The 17,894-nt window shown below is 37.8% G+C and overlaps 1 protein-coding gene across 19 annotated transcripts in view; it reads right to left on the reverse strand.

The window, feature by feature from the left end:
* The window catches only part of PPIP5K2 (diphosphoinositol pentakisphosphate kinase 2), a 62,230-nt gene extending 46,089 nt beyond the window's left edge, over window positions 1-16,141 (reverse strand). For 16 of the 19 annotated variants that reach the window (XR_005556159.1, XM_039338602.1, XM_039338615.1 and 13 more), the window contains exons 1-3: window positions 2,886-3,026; window positions 1,961-2,156; window positions 317-407 (exon numbers count right to left, since the gene is read on the reverse strand). Coding sequence is in view for 18 of the 19 variants with exons in the window: in XM_039338602.1 (XP_039194536.1) it covers window positions 317-407; window positions 1,961-2,156; window positions 2,886-3,026 (428 nt within the window). In the remaining variant the exon portion in view is untranslated. Of the gene's footprint in view, window positions 1-316; window positions 408-1,960; window positions 2,157-2,885; window positions 3,272-15,667; window positions 15,782-15,989 lie in introns of those variants that run through there. The other 3 variants (XM_039338618.1, XM_039338600.1, XM_039338601.1) reach the window with 2 other exon arrangements.
* Window positions 16,142-17,894: the final 1,753 nt, after the last annotated feature.

Consider the following 17,894-nt stretch of genomic DNA (forward strand, 5'->3'; position numbering starts at 1 on the left):
GCAGGTTGGTAGTTAACAAAATGCAAGGAAAAAGAGCCATGGTGGTATACTGACTAGAATGCAGTACTGCAAGCTAATTCTGCTGATTGTCAACTGCCAGCAGTTTGGCAGTTCAATCTTCACGAGTCCTCACCTTCCATCCTTCCGAGGTTGGTAAAATGAGGACCCAGATTGTTGGGGGCAATATGCTGTCTCTGTAAACCACTTAGAGAGGGCTGTAAAGCACTGTGGAGTGGTATATAACTCTAAGTGCTATTGCTATTGCTAAAATACCTTAAAAGGCATTTACATCTAGGAAGCAGAGTTATTTATTTACCTGTCTTGTATATGATATTGCATATTCAAATCATTAATAACAAATGGATTCCTGAGTTTAGAATAGGCAACTGCTTTGTCCAATGGAAATCCTAAAGAAAATGTAGCAAAGAAAATATATATTTAATCTTTTACATAGTTCTTAAATGCATAAGAATTACAATTTATACTTTCATAATTGATTTATTTTAGATAAGTTTAGAAATTATTTTAAATTCCCTCATCTATATAATTACTCAGATTAGTTTCATCCATCCCATTTTAAAACTTTCCTCTATTTTATTTACCCCATTTTGTTCAACTGAAACATCAGGTATCCTATATCAGTAAACTATCAATTTAAATATAACAGTAAATCAGCAACCTAGTATCTTAACATTTTTTTTAAAGTCAAGGAGAAAATAACATTACAATAATTTAAAGTATGTTTCACTGAATTGGACCTATTTCTGACAAAACATTAATGCGATTAAGCATTCATTAGAATTCCAACATTTTTAAATAGCAAAACAAAAAAATGGGAAAATTGAGAACAGAAGAAAAATTAATTTAAATCAATTTAAAGGCTCAAAGGGTTTTGTTATATACATGCTTCCATGTACTATTTACTGCCTTCCAAAATTAGCATTAGCATAATTTGACATAAATTGTTTCCAATGTTAACACTGGAAGTTTTTAACCAATACTGGAAATTTTTAAGAAGAAACTGGACAGCCATTTGTCCGAAATGGTATAGGGTTACCTGCCTGAGCAGGGGGTTGGACTTGATGACCTCCAAGGTCCCTTCCAACTTTTATTATATTATTATTATTATTATTATTATTATTATTATTATTATTATTATTATTATTGATCATTGCACAGTCAGCCAGATGTTCAGACTGGATTTGGCATTTTTGTCTACCTATCGAGTCCTTACCCAGGACCTGGGATAGGCAGATGTGGATGTTTGATGGTATTACAGATATTGTCGCAGGATGGAAGCAGTTCCTAGTAAGGCTGCCTTTTGCAATTGACTAATAGCAAATTTGTCAATGCCAATAGTGTTCAAGTGGTGCTCCAGTTGTTTTGGGATTGCACCCAAGGAGCCTATCACTATTGGTACTACCCTTGCTTGCTTTTGCCACAGTCTTTCTATTTCTATTTGTAGGTCTTTGTATTTTGTTATCTTCTTGAAGATAACAAAATACAAAGACCTACAAATAGAAATAGAAAGACGGTGGCAAAAGCAAGCAAGGGTAGTACCAATAGTGATAGGCTCCTTGGGTGCAATCCCAAAACAACTGGAGCACCACTTGAACACCATTGGCATTGACAAATTCGCTATTAGTCCATTGCAAAATATTATTATTATTATTATTATTATTATTATTATTATTATGTATTTTAAACTGTTGTGTAAAGTGGACTGATGACATTTTTCTGTAATAATATCAATCTGTCAGTGCTGTATTTATTTTGAAACTCTGGACTCCATCTATTCTTACATACCACTAAATAATTCCAATACATTATTCTTTAAATACAGTTCAATGTAAGACAGATTTTAATAACACCATTCAATATTATTAAAAATTCTCTAAATTGTAGCCGAACTTTTCATAGTTCTGAAATTTTTACACTGTTCCAAATAAAGAGCAATCACCTTTAGAATGAAAAGAAATGAGACAATCACATAAAGGCCAGTTTTCTACCGCTTCATTCAAAACGACATCTTCTTCAAATATCACCACTGTGATATATTTAAACATGGAAAGCCGTTCAAGGATTTCATTCATTGGTTTTGATTTTGATTTTTTTGCCATAGAACATATTCCAACCATGATCTGTCTTTCTGGTGGCTAAGAAAAATAATAATTATTAAGGGAATGTTTCTATTCTTGTTTGATAAATGATTTTCATGATTATATTATCAAGTTAATGGGTTTATTAAAAATAAGAGTTGGAAATTAGTGTTTAATTTTGCATATGGTATACAGTAAAAAATAGCGTAAAGAAAAAACTTTATGATGCGTAGAGAAAAAAAAACAATTATGCCCCTTTCACAATATTTTTTTAAAAAATGTTATATAAATTTGAAGTTACCATCTGAGAGTGAAAACATCTTCCAGTGCACTAGGTTATAAAATTATAGAAAGCACAATCTGTAGAACCACCCTAAATTTTAATGGGACTTCTAATGAGTTATAATACAATTATGGTGAGAAGCATTGTTGAACTGTACATAGTTTGTATTTAGATGGTATTTGCACTGCTCAACTCCACAAATGGAAGAGAAATTTCTGAACTATTTTCAACAGAAAAGAAACTATTTTCTATGCAAAGTATGAATAATTTTTTGATACTATAGGAATGAGGGATTAATGTCAGATACTAGATTTTACTTTTAACCAAAAGTCCATTTAAAAAAAAATCTTAATTTTAGAAAGTCTTCCAAACTCTGATACATAAGTTACTTGTAGCAAAACACTAAAATCCCTAGATGACCCCAGATAATGAAGTTTAAAGACAAAACTATGGACAACTATATAAATGCTTTAAATAATAAAAATAAAATACACAGTACATACAGAATCATACTCTTCATCATCATCCTCAGGATCGTAGAAGGAGACAAAATCGGAAGATCTGGAACAATCCAAAAGTTCTTCCCCATCTTCACCGCCCACAAAAAATCTAGGAATGTCACTCTCTGTGGCATTAACAGACATTATTATAACTACATAGAAACTGTAGTTACTCGGAGTACTCAGGCACTGCACATAATTCTCAATGCCTGGAATAGTAAAAATCCTTGCAGTGTGGATTGCAGTTGCTTACGTAGTTGTTTGCTGTCTGACAGTTAGCTGCCAAATGTAGTTTAACTGATATCATCTGCCCATTGTTTTCATTTGTTACATTGGTGAAAAAGAATCTTACAGATTATTTCCCTGAGACAAAGCAGCAACTTTCTATCCTAGAAAGGAAAGGAAAAAAAGAGAAGGGAAGGGGAGAGGAAGGGAGGGGAGAGGGGGGGGAGGGACGGAGAGAAAGAGAGAAAGTTATTCAACATATTTCATTACCAAGACACAGCTGAAATAAGCTTTTGAAAATATTTGCATTATTACAATGCCAAAAGCTATTCTGTATGTTATAAAAAAAGTACTACATGTGGAAAATAACCATGTAAGGGAAGACTGGGTTTATGTATCATACTACACCAAACTGTAATTTGTTTAGTTTCACTAATTATGATATGCTAATTCAGACATAGTGCTTTATAAACCATGATTTGGCACTTACCCTTATGTTAAACAGGTTGATCTGGGTTTTGTTTTTCAAGCCATATTTAAAGTAAATCCTGGCAGTGTGGGGTGAACAACCTATGGTTCCTGTTTGAACAGGACAAATATATGCTGCACAGAGTACTACGTAGTTTTTTTGGTATTTTTTTCTGCCTCCCAATATCTGCCCAAATTTTTGCAATCCATTTCTAATGGCCTTACTAAATAAAATGAGGAATTAATAAACTATATTATCATTACAAAGTAATCCTGATAAATAATAAATACCTTGGAAGTTTAAATAATGAAGCAATGGCTTAAATAGTTTAGATACATAATCAAAGACAAAAATAATTGGAGAAGATCCTACTACTTGGAAAAATTGTAGGCAAGCAAAAAAGGAGGCAGACAGAAGACAAGGTCACTAGATGATGTCATTGTTGACACATGCAAGAGCTTACAAGAACTCAAAGAAGTTACTGACAGAAAAGCCTGGTGAAAAGGTGACATACAGCAAAGAATCAGAAGTGACTGGATGAACAATAAGTAAAAAGAAATATGGGAATGGAAAAATGAAAGCAATGCACAAAATTAATTTCCAAACCAGTTTTCCAAGTAACAGAAAGACTTTTTCTCAAATTCTCAAAACAGAATAAGGATATAATTATTTTTCTTACACTTTTTAATTTCATTCATCTAGTATACCTTCCAGGTTTTAACTCACAACTCTGAATGGATGAGAGTACCAGAATATATTAGCAAGCATGGCAAACATATTAAGAAGATATAGATCAAATGTATAAAATGCAAAAACAACTAATTAAACAAGAAAATAAAAGGAGCAAAGTAAGCTACCACATTATCCAATGTGCCAACATATTTAAATACTCACTGCTCTTAGGCTTAATATTATAGTTTCAGTTTTAGTATTATTTTAGTGCCTAGAAAGCTTCTTTAGCATCATACAAAATCTATAGTCCAAACAAAATATAAAATGCATCCACAGAACAAAGAACTGAAGACTGTATTACAGTCATGTATTACAAATGCTTCCAAGTGTTAAGTATAAAAGTATGAAATCTAGTGACCTATATTTTTATAAAGTATTAATAATTTATTTTTTTCATCTCTAGTACATTTTCCTATCACCTTTGAAAGTCCATTGTTGGAAAACTGAGCCCATAGTCAGTATCAAGCACTTAGCCTAACCCCAAGAAGGATGACATCAACAAGCTCTAAGGGCAGTATTTATTACCTCACTGTTAATATCTAACCAACAAGAAGCAGCATTGCAAGAAAAATGTTTATAATAATCAGATGACATATAAGGTAATATTTTGCATTTGCATCAATTGAATATCTGTGGCCATTATATATTGTCCATATCAACAGCGGAAAGCAATATATGCTATATTTCGATTTCCAACATAAATCATTCCAAGTTTACCATAACATTCATCTGCTAGATTGCATGCAGACAAAAATTAAAATATAAAAACAATGCCTTCATTTTCAAAAAATTTGGAGATCCAATGAAATTCCATGTTTACATTCTCTGTTTTTCATACAGCTCTACGTTTACACTCCAGATTCCTACAGTGTTAGTAAGATGTTCGATATTCACTATCTCCTGCCCTCTCCTGCTTCGATGGGGGGGGGGGTTGGACTAGATGACCTACAAGGCTCTTTCCAACACTATTATTCTAATTCTAATTTCTCGCCAGGCAAGCAGATGGAGGGTTCTCATACTACGCTCCCTAGTGGCCAATGGCAGAGGGGTTCGGGTTCATTTACTATTCAGGACTCCTAACAGACAGGAAGGAGGAATCAGTATCTGTCTCACTACCAGCAGCTGTTGTCTATCAGCAAGGGAAAAGATAAGTCTCCAAAATAGTGTTATAAACTATTACACTAGTTAAATAAATAAAAGTTCACAAGACAGCAATACTAGGCTCAGAATCCATGATGCTCATCCTTTCCAATCATAATATAGGGCTGTATGATTTTGACATTATAAATTAAATTATGTTTTTCACTATGGAATTTGGGGTATATTAAATAACCAGCACTGTTTCTAGGAAAAATGGCTCTTGGATTTCTGAACAAAAATCTAGAACAGTGGTGGCAAACCTATGGCACGGGTGCCAGAGGCGACACTCAGAGCACTCTCTGTGGGCCGCACATCGTGACCCCAGCCCTGCCATCCCCCATGGCCCCCTCACCAGCAGCCCCCCCAGAGAAAAGTCACCCTGGGCGCAGCCTGCGTGGAGCAGCGCAGCAAAGGACATGACAGCCGGGCAGCGGGGACAAGACTCCGCCCTTGTGCCTCATCACGTACAGATGATGTTGAGGGGTGTGGACAGAGGGCATGGCCACCATGATGCTGCTGGGCCACCTGGGCGATCTGCTGTGGCAGACTGTGGGTGGCCCTGTGGGCAAGAGAGGCAGGGGCAAGGCGGTTTTTGGGCACTTGGTCTCTAAAAAGTTCGCCATCGCTGATCTAGAATATACTCATCTATTTAATTCAATAAGCAACATGCTTTTTTCTCTTCACATAAAACTGTCATCTCTCCCTCTTTTTTCACATTCTTTCACTCACTCAGTTCCACACACATATAACCTTCTTAGTTGATCCTTACTCTCCAACTTCAGAAGAACCCCCCCCCATTACTAAATGGGACCACAAATCTCTTTGTTGCCAATCTAATGGTTGTCTATAAAGTCCTGCAGATATCCAGTCTTTGCCTCCAAGTCATCTCTCATCCAAGAGGTCACCCTCTTCAGGAGCCATTATTTACATCTGCTGCTAGAACAGGGGTTCTCAACCGTGGCAACTTTAAGACTTGTGGACTTTCAACTCCCAGAATTCCTCAGCCAGCAAAGCTGGGAATTCTGGGAGTTGAAGTCCACAAGTCTTAAAGTTGCCAAGGTGGAGAACCCCTGTGCTAGAATAACCTGCCTTGTTTCTCTTTCAATGCTTAACTCACAATTTCTCAACCCTAGCAACTTTTAACATGTATGGACTTCAATTCCCAGAATTCCACTGAAAGACTATTGTGATTTTTGTTATTATACATAACACTGCAGAAAATATTTTAAGTGTAGCTAGAAAGATATAGTATTTCTCACAATGAAAAAAATGGATGGGGAAAAATTGAGAAGATTTTATTCTGTTTATTCTGTTTCCATTGGGAAATTACTTCTGAGTTTTATGCTCAAAACAGGAAAAGAAGGAATTTAGACTTTGAAGACTGGATAATTGTGTTGTTATAGAAATCATTTGTAATAACTAATTATTACAATTATGCAAAATGTTGAGGCTGTAAATGTACTTAGTATTCACTGTGCTGAAAAGAGTGGAAAGTCAATGTTTCTCTCTTTTTTTACCACCCCCCGTCCCTCCCCTTTCTAAATCTTAATTTTCATTGTATTTTGTACTATAATAAACCTTAACATTTGGAAGAGAGAAATACTCCTCTAGCTTGATGCATTTAGGGAAGAATGGCGTGGTATGCAGTTTTTAGCTCAGCCAGGAATATAGCAGGTACAACACAAAAGATTGGCAGAGCAATATGCCAAAGGGAGTGTGATCTGGGTAGAGTATTTGCTCAAGCAACTATTCCACTTTCCTGGGGCTGTGTGCAGCTGCATGTACTGTTGACTATGCATAGTAATAGTAGTAATAGTAATAATAATGATAATGATTGATAACAACAACAACAACAATAATAATGGAAGGGACCTTGGAGGTCATCTAATCCAACCCCCTGCTCAGGCAGGAAACCCTATACCATTTCAGACAAATGGCTGTCCAGTCTCTTCTTAAAAACTTCTAGTATTGGAGCATTCACAGCTTCTGGAGGTAGGTTGTTCCACTGATTAATTGTTCTGTCAAGAAATTTCTCCTTAATTCTAGGTTGTTTCTCTCTTTGGTTAGTTTCCATCCATTGCTTCTTGTCTTGCCTTCTGGTGCTTTGGAGAATAGCTTGCTTCCCTCTTCTTTGTGGCAACCCAAGATATTGGAACACTGCTATCATGTCACCTCTCGTCCTTCTCTTCGTTAAACTAGAAATACCCAATTCCAGCAACCGTTCCTTATGTGTTTTTGCCTTCAGTCCCCTAATCATCTTTGTTGCTCTTCTCTGTACTCTTTCTAGAGTCTCAACATCTTTTTTACATCATGGTGACCAAAACTGGATGCAGTATTCCAAGTGTGGCCTTACCAAGGCATTGTAAAGTGGTATTAACACTTCACGTGATCTTGATTCTATCCCTCTTTTAATGCAGCCTAGCACTGTGTTGGCTTTTTTGGCAGCTGCAGCACACTGCTGGCTCATATTTAGGTGATTGTCCACTAGGACTCCAAGATCCCTCTCAGTTACTACTATTGAACAAGGTATCATCTATACTATACCTGTGCATTCAGTTTTTCTTGCCTAAACGTAGAACCATACTTTTTTCACCATTGAATTTCATTTTGTTAGATAGCGCCCAATGTTCAAATCTGTCAAGACCCCTTTATGTCTTAAGCCTATCTTCTAGAGTGTTGGCTATTCCTGCCAGCTTGGTGTCGTCTGCAAATTTGATGAGTTCCCCATCTATCCCCTCGTCCAAATCATTGATGAAGATGTTGAAGAGCACTGGGCCCAGAACAGAGCCCTGGGGCACCCCTCTACACACTTCCCTCCATGTAGATGCAGTTCCATTGAGGACCACATGCTGAGTATGGCCGGACAGCCAGCTATGAATCCATCTGGTGGTGATGCTGTCTAACCCACATTTTTCTATCTTATCAAGTAGTAGGTTGTGGTCTACTTTATCAAATGCCTTACTGAAGTCCAAGTAAATTATATCCACAGCATTCCTCTGGTCCACTAATTTTGTCACTAGGTCAAAGAATCCAATAAGATTTGTCTGGCATGATCTGTTTTTGACAAACCCATGTTGGCTTTTCGTAAGTCATTTTATTTGCCTCTAGGTTTTCGCTGATTCGTTGCTTGATTATCTTTTCCAGAATCCTCCCAGGTATTGAGGTTAGGCTGATAGGTCTGTAGTTTCCTGGATCCACTCCCCCCCCTTTTTTTTTTGAAGATGGGAACTACATCAGCTCTTTTCCAGTCCTGTGGTAATAATATGCTGGAGTTCACAGACCCATTCATGTGGAAACCAAGATGAATTAAAATATGACTGGCGACTAAATGGATATAAAAGATGTTACTGGCTAGTTTCACACTAATGAACAAACAAATAAAGTATGCACATGATAGTGCAGACAAGGTAAAATATAATTTAGTTGCCTCTAGGAATACAAACATTGCATAAGTTCTGTTTCTTTAAAAAAGAGAAAGAATAATGGGTATCGGGATTTTGTTGCCAAGTACATGATATAAGCAAGTTACATTGTGTAATGACTAACAAAATATTTCTTGAAGTATCATATGTAATAAATAATTAATTACAGATAACATTGATCACACTGAATTTTAAGCCAAAGAAAAAGTGAAATGTATGCACATGTGTGTTGAAAGAACTTGGAACAGATTGAGAAGTGGCTAGACAAGTCTGGAAAAATGTGTCCATTTTAATGACTGATTCTTACCTGGATTCCAATCAAAGTCCATCTCTTATTAAAAAAAATAGCCACCTATATACTTTAAAATGTTATGATTTTTTTGAAACATTATTGTTTTGATAATCAGAAATAATTTTCATAATGTTGATGTGCAGCCAATGATATTTTAAGTACAATCTGTAAAATATTTGATAATAATGCAGTTAAACTTAATGGAGTATTTTTAAAAAATGTTTGTAATGTTTAATTACAAACTGAAACTTTTTTACTAGTAGGAAAATTGAAACATTTCTCTTTTCTTTTTCCCTTACGTGACTCCCAAGTCATGTAATATTGAATCATTTTACATTTTTTTGCAATTAAGCAACCTTTAAAAATATTAGTAATTTATCATCCCCAAAATAAAAAATTATCTACAATGCTGTTCTCAATAACTTGTTTTATTTCTTCAGCAACATATTTTAGTTATTCCATAATACTCAAATTCTGAATTAATATATGCAACTTTTATATGTATATGTATATTATATGTATATGTATATTATATGTCCTATGAGAATAGCCAGTTCTGGCTTTTGCTGACTGTTTGGTCCTTTTATTTTTAAGAATTATGTAATTGTCTTGTGACTCATATATTATCTCTATAGTAATATGTGGTTTTAATAATGATAAGTTCCAAATTCTAACAGCCGATATGGACGTAGTCCTTGATTTACAACCATCCATTGAGTGACCTTCAAAATTACAATGACACTGAAAAAACTAGACTTATGACCAATTTTCACACAAATGACCCTTGACATCTACCGTGTTTCCCCGAAAGTAAAGCCTACCCTGAAAATAAACCCTAGCTTGATTTTGGGGGGAGGCTAATATAAACCCTACCCCAAAAATAAGCCCTAGTTTTGGGGTGAGGCATACACCTAAAAATCAAGCCAGGGCAGGTGTGGGGGTGTGGATCTGCCCCACCTGCCCTACACCCACTTACTTTGCAGCCAGGCTTCTTCTCATCAGCCCACTTCTTCTGCTGCGTCTTCTGCAGCCAGGCCTGCATTTCTCAGTCACAGGCCTTTTTGGAAGGCCACTGCAGCCAAGAACCGAGCTATGGATTGAATCCGTAGCTCGGTACTCAGCTGCATAGGCTTTCCGGAAAGACCTGACTGCAGAATGCAGGCTGGAATGCATCTGCAGGATGAAGCTGCTCCTTCGGCCGCTGAAGTCGACCTGTTGGGCGGTGCTGTCAATGAGTATAAAAGACATCCCCCAAAAATAAGACCTGGTGCCTCTTTTGGAAGCAAAAAAAAAAAAAAGACCCGGCCTTATTTTTGGGGAAACATGGTAGCATTTATGATGGCTGCAGTGTCCCAAAGTCATCTGACCCCCTTTTCCAACCTTTTGACAAGCAAAGTCAATGCGGAGGTCAAATTCACTTAACAACCATATTACTAAGTTAACTGCAGTGATTCACTTAACAACTGTGGCAAGAAAGCTCATAAAATGGAACAAAACTCACTTAACAACTATCTTGCTTAGCAACAGAAATTTTGGGCTCAATTGTGATAGTAAATTGAGGACTACCTGTAGGTCAAAATACTGGAAAGAGAAATGCATACAGACAAAAGAGAAATGTAGATAGAAGATAGAAACACCTGAATTACAAAAATGGAAAAAAACAATATGCACGAAGTTATAAAAATCCAGACGTATAGTTGAAGTTGAAGTAAAGAGGCAAAACAGTGAGAAATTTTTAGTTGCATTCAGCTTATTAACCCAATGAATGACTTAAAGAAACTTTATAGAGGACATGGTCCTTATGTTGTCAGTAGTAGAACACTGTCTTTAAAAAAGCAAGATTCAGAGAGCACCTAAAACCCAACATCATTACAACACTTCTCCTCAGCCTCAAACACCTCAAAACTCTGAGTAATGGACTGGAGTATTAATTATCTCATCTTTAAGGAAGTATACTGAAAATTTATGATTTCAAAAACATAAATAATACTGTTGCATATTTTTTCTTACCAGGAACCTAAAAGGAAAGCTGAAAAAGATAGAAAGAACAACCCATGAGATAGCATACTGGCTTAGCTCCTTAGATGCAAAACAGTATGTTCATCTTTCAGTTATATATTTGGCACTGCTTTTCATCAGATAATTTCCTAAGACAGAGGAAATAATCAAATATAAATAAATTCCAACGTACTGCTGGAGGTGTTAAATCATTATTAACTTCTCTCCTTTCTCTTTTTGCCCTTTCCATAATTTATCTATTACCTGTGAGATTATTTTAAGCTACTAAAAACATACCCCAAAATGAGCACTTGATGTTTATTGATGTCCTTTGTTATATACAGTACTTTTGAAGCAACACAAGTATTTTCATTGCTTGTAGTCTTTATGAAAAACTAGTAAGCCTGAAAGTCCACTGGTTCAATTCATTTAGTTATGTTTAAAATAGTAGATATACAAGTCAGCTGACAGAGGCATACACTATGCATATCCTGAATATATGTAGTTTAGTTATTCATTTTGGTTAACCCCCAACTATTCAAAACAAATTGTTTATTTAAAAGATTATGGTTATCTACTATTGAAGAGGTAGAATAAACTGTGGAATTTTTTGTATATTTTTGGTACTTGGGATTTTTTTTGTATTTTCCTGCATTTTTTTTTTTACAAAAAGCATGCAATATGTATGCCATTATAGAGCCGTACTTAAAGAACTATTTCATTATAGGATAATATCAGGAGTTACCATACCAAGATATAAATTCTGTTTGGAACAGTTACGATTGTTTTTCATTTAACATCACAGAAAACATACCACAGTAGAACAAGACAGGTAACAGTACTGTAACTTATGTATTTGAAATTAAAAAGTAAAGTAATAACCAAATTATGTTATCTTAAACCAACTAGTGAACAGTGTCACATCACAAAAACAAACAAAAAAAACTAAACAAAACATAACAAAAGCAACTTACACTTTTTCTATTAGCACAGTCAAACTTCAAGAGAACTATGTTGGGGATACTAATATTACAAAGAAATGTTATAAAGATTCCCTTTAACACTCCCAAACTATCAATGGTGTATCTTCAAGTCTACTTCAACTATAGTTACACAGTTCATTTATACAGCACTATGTTACCTAAAATGGGGGATTGGAATGCTAAGGTAGGAAGCCAAAAGATAACCAGAATAACAGGCAAATTTGGCCTTGGAGTACAAAATGAAGCAGGGCACAGGCTGATAGAATTTTGTCAAGAGAATATTGGTCATAACAAACACTCTTTTCCAACAACCCAAGAGACGGCTCTACACATGGACATCACCAGACGGTCAACATAGAAATCAGATTGACTATATGTTCTGCAGCCAAAATGGAGAAGCTCTATACAGTCAGTAAAAACAAGACCAGGAGCTGACTGTGGCTCAGATCATGAGCTTCTCGTTGCAAAATTTAGACTTAAATTGAAAAAAGTAGGGAAAGCACTAGGCCACTCAGCTATGAACTAAATCATATTCCTGATGAATATACAGTAGAGGTGACAAATAGATTTAAGGAATTAGACCTGATAGACAGAGTGCCTGAAGAACTATGGATGGAAGTTCGCAACATTGTACAAGAGGTAGCAACTAAAACCATCCCAAAGAAAAAGAAATGCAAGAAAGCAAAATGGCTGTCTGAGGAAGCTTTGCAAATAGCTGAGGAAAGAAGGGAAGCAAAAGGCAAAGAGAAAGATACACCCAATTGAATACAGAATTCCAGAGAATAGCTAGAAGAGATAAGAATGCCTTCTTAAATGAACAGTGTAAAGAAATAGAAGAAAACAACAGAATAGGGAGGACCAGAGATCTCTTCAAGAAAATTGGAGATATGAAGGGAACGTTTCATGCAAAGATGGGCATGATAAAGGACCAAAATGGCAGTGACCTAACAGAGGCAGAAGAGATTAAGAAGAGATGGCAAAACTACACAGAAGAACTATACAAGAATGAGCTTAACGTCCCAGATAACCACAATGAGATGGTCACTGACCTCGAATCAGACATCCTAGAATGTGAAGTGAAATGGGCCTTAGAAAATCTGAGCAACAACAAAGCTAGTGGAGGTGACAGTATCCCAGCTGAGCCATTCAAAATCTTAAAAGACGATGCAGTAAAAGTGCTACACTCAATTTGCCAGCAAATTTGGAAAACTCAACAGTGGCCACAGGATTGGAAAAGGTCAGTTTACATTCCAATTCCAAAGAAAGGCAATGCCAAAGAATGTTCAAACTATCGCACCATTGCACTCATTTCATATGCTAGTAAAGTTATGCTTAAAATCCTACAAGCTAGACTCCAGCAGTATGTGGATCGGGAACTACCAGAAGTATAGGCAGGATTTCGAAGAGGCAGAGGAACTAGAGATCAAATTGCCAACATACGCTGGATCATGGAGAAAGCTAGGGAGTTCCAGAAAAACATCTACTTCTGCTTCATTGACTATGCAAAAGCCTTTGATTGCGTGGATCACAACAAATTGTGGCAAGTTCTTAAAGAGATGGGAGTACCAGACCATCTCATTTGTCTCTTGAGAAACCTATATGCGGGTCAAGAAGCAACAGTGAGAACCGAACACGGAACCACTGATTGGTTCAAAATTGGAAAAGGAGTCCGGCAAGGCTGTATACTGTCGCCCTTCCTATTTAACTTATATGCAGAGCACATCATGAGAAAGGCAGGGCTAGATGAATCAAAAGTTGGAATTAAGATTGCCGGGAGAAATATCAACAACCTCAGATATGCAGATGATACCACTCTAATGGCAGAAAGTGAAGAGGAACTAAAGAGCCTCTTGATGCGGGTGAAGAAGGAGAGTGCAAAAGTTGTCTTGAAACTCAACATTAAGAAAACCAAAATCAGGGCATCCGGCCCTCTCAATTCCTGGCAAATAGATGGGGAAGAAATGGAGGTAGTGACAGATTCTATTTTTCTGGGCTCCAAGATCACCTCAGATGGGGACTGCAGCTAAGAAATTAAAAGACGCTTGCTCCTGGGGAGGAAAGCTATGGCAAATCTAGACAGCATCCTAAAAAGCAGAGACCCCTGCCAACAAAAGTGCGTATAGTCCAGGCCATGGTTTTCCCAGTAGCAATGTATGGCTGTGAAAGTTGGACCATAAGAAAGGCTGAGCGCCAAAGAATTGAGGCCTTTGAACTATGGTGGTGAAGACTCCTACGAGTCCCTTGGACTGCAAGGCGTTCAAACCGGTCAGTCCTAGAAGAGATCAACCCCGACTGCTCTTTAAAAGGCCAGATCCTGAAGTTGAAACTCAAATACTTTGGCCACCAAAGGGGAAGGAAGGACTCATTGGAGAAGGGCCTAATGCTGGGAAAGATTGAGGGCAATAGAAGAATGGGACGACAGAGAATGAGATGGCTGGATGGAGTCACTGAAGCAGTAGGTGTAAACTTAAATGGACTCCAGAAGATGGTAGAGGACAGGAAGACCTGGAGGAACATTGTCCATGGAGTCACGATGGGTCGGACACGACCTCGCAATTAACAACAACAACGTGACTTAAAACTCATTATCACACCATTTTATTATATCATGCTAGCACAAATAAAATCAATGTGTATAGAATTTCAACTTTAGTAAACTCCTTTAGCTTATTTCTTCTTAAGCCTCTTTAAAAATTTAGCTACTAATTAATGTGCAGCATTAATTAGTAATTAGTAATGTGCAGTAATTTAAGTATCAATATTTTCTGTTTATTCTTTAAGTTTTACAGAAAAAAATAAAGAAAAATAAGAAAGTGCAAAAGAGGAAAAAGAAACCAAGAATGAAATGCTTGGGGTATACCCTGAAGATGCCAAATGTGCACTTTTACCCTGAGTGATACAAAGATCAAAGCATAGCACTTTTAAATGTGCTGAAGTTAACACTGCAAAACGGAGGAAAATTATGAAGCACACAGAGTTCACCCAACATACTAAATCATACATCAAGATTCAGAAACCACCATCTGAAAATCAAGGCTTTTTTGTTTTACATTTTAGCATGATGCATGCAGCAAGCCTTTATAAGGTGTCTTTTTTTTAAAAAAAAAATGTCGCTTCCTTCAACTTCCTATGTTAAACCATAATCTGCTTCATATATATTTCAGGTTCCTATGTTAGGAAAATACAGCTATTAAGATTTGTTAAGCGCAGGTTGAACTGCAGCGTGCTCGGAAAAAGAAACGTTGCAAAATGACCCGGAATCTCAAATAATCAATGCTACCCGTGTCACTACCCGACCGTAATAAAACTTGCAGCCGTCCCTCTTATTGCTTTTTCGAAGCAGCAGCGATTCAACCTCCAGGACCCCGGCAATCTCTTTCACTCCTCCGGAAGGCTTATCACGGTGCGAACCGAGCGGAACTGAGGGGTGGCACTCCTAACTATCTCCTCGGAGTCAATGCATTCAAGGCAGAAGTTTTATTCTGTGCTTTGGAGAGGAAGAAAACACATGAACGCAAAAGCACCTTCGGATTTTCTCCTCAGCTGCGCCCAGCGACTCCGCAAGGGAAGACAGTAAAAACTCGCAGCAGCTGCAGCGCTCAGGAGCGCGCGCCTTTGCCCGGGCGGGGGGCGGGGGACAGCTAGGGTAGAACGCGCGCGCCATTCACCTTTTACCTAACGTTCCACCCCAATCCACACACCTGACAACCTCGTGCCCGGGATCCGCCCCTCGCTTCATTGGCGCCCTTCAAAGTAAGCAGCGCTCAGGGCGGGAGCGGTCCCCGTCACCCGCCAGGGGAAGAAAAAAACCCTGCCCCACTCTCGACCAGGAAGAAAGGCTCTTACCTGCTTCCCCGGCGGTCGCCATAGCGTGTCCGCATTGTGCTTTACTTCCTTCCCAATTGAGAAAAAAAGCCGAGGCTACCGTGGTTACCGCCACCACGCCCCTTCTTACCCTTGACCCGCTGTTCTTTCTCCGCCCCCTCCTCCTACGTCATAATGTCGGTTGTAGGGACTGTTCGGAAGAGAGATGCCTCTATCGGCCGTATCAAGGACTTCCAGGTTCCTTTCCAGACTTTTTTTCCCTCCTTGCTGCGTTTGTTGCTCTTTTTCAGTCTAAATCTAGTAGTCTTAATTTACTCTTAATCTATAAATTATTAGTATTATTATGAACAAATATTGTTATGCCTTTTGGGTTAAAAAAATCTTCCAAAGGTATCTTTGAAGATATCTTAACTGATTTCACATTTAAAATTGTTCTGTGATGTATTCATTCTTTTATTATTGTATTTACTTCTCAGACCCCCAATCACTTTGCAATGCAATGTTGCATGTACACTTTGGAACGTTTCGTGTATCATAATCATTCCTTTGCTTAATCATCAACTTGTTCAAGAGTGGCCCAGTTTTAGATTTCAAAACAAAAACAAACAACCTTGTGATGCATCAAGGCTGGAACAAGGGCTATCATACTTGAGTTGTAAAAACCAAGATGATATCTAGATGCAACAAAGTGATACAGAAAAAAAATATATAAATGGTTCTATGGAATTTTGCAGCCAATATATTGGAACTCTACTGGAAGAGATATATTGATGTAATAAGATACACCTCTTTGAGAGTAACTTGTTTCTATGCAGGTTTTTCTCTAATAGCATTGACCATCTCTAATTATGGGTGATTGGTGAATCACATTGGTTTTGTTTAAGAGATGGCTTTTCTCCTTTTCTGTATGGGCTTTAAGGGATTAACAAAAAACTACTTATTTAGTTACTGGTACTTCTGTCTGCCTAGATGGCTTATACAGTGTATGAAACTAAAGGCAAGTCAAAATCAAGACAAAACAATTTACCATTTTAAACAAAACACTGTTAAAATAAATACTGCAAGGAGTTCTTCTTCCCCAAATGCTTTCCCAAAGAAAAGGAAATGGACATCTGTATTGAGCTTGCAATAACTTCTGAGTCACTTTCAAGAACAGTCCCATATAACGAGAATTGCAGTAGTCTACCGAGAGATAGCTTGAGCTTCATTTTTGGCACCTTTTGCTTTAGGAAATAATTCACATTCCTTGCCATTGTTCCTGTTTATCTCTTCACATACTTCATTGTTCATGGAATCAGCTTTATCTCTATAGAGCAGTGGTGTCAAACTTATGGCACAGGTGCCAGAGGCGGCACTCGGAGCCCTCTCTGTGAGCACACGTGCCGTTGTCCCAGCCTTGCCTCCCCTGTGACCCCCTCCTCTCCAGCAGCTCCCCTGAAAGAGAGTCACCCTCAAGCATGGCCCACATGGAGCAGTGCAGCCAAGGACATGGCAACCAGGCAGCATAGCCAAGACTCTCCCTCACTCCCCATCATGCAGTTGTTGCTGCAGGGCATGACAGAGGGTGTGGCCACCATAGCGCTGCTGGGCTGCTTGGGCAATCTGCAGCAGGCCCTGGAGGCAGTGAGTGGTCCTGTGGGCAGGCAGGGTGGTGGATGGGGGCAGAGCAGGGGCAGGGCAGGGGGTGGAGCTGAGGCAGGACCAGGTTTTGGGCACTCGGTCTCTAAAAGGTTTGCCATCACTGCTATAGACATTCTCAATCATGTAGTTGACCTTTGGTTATCCCAAAGGTACTTTTTCAAAAGGCAACTGGACTTTATTTTTCCTTGAAGATGTTTTGCTTCTCATCCAAGAAGTTTCTTCAGTTGAACTGAACTGAAGATGCTTCTTGGATGAGAAGGAAACGTTTCAAGGAAAAACAAAGTC

The sequence above is a fragment of the Crotalus tigris genome, unplaced genomic scaffold (assembly GCF_016545835.1).
Source record: "Crotalus tigris isolate CLP2741 ecotype Arizona unplaced genomic scaffold, ASM1654583v1 scf7180000017710.2780689, whole genome shotgun sequence".
NCBI lineage: Eukaryota > Metazoa > Chordata > Lepidosauria > Squamata > Viperidae > Crotalus > Crotalus tigris.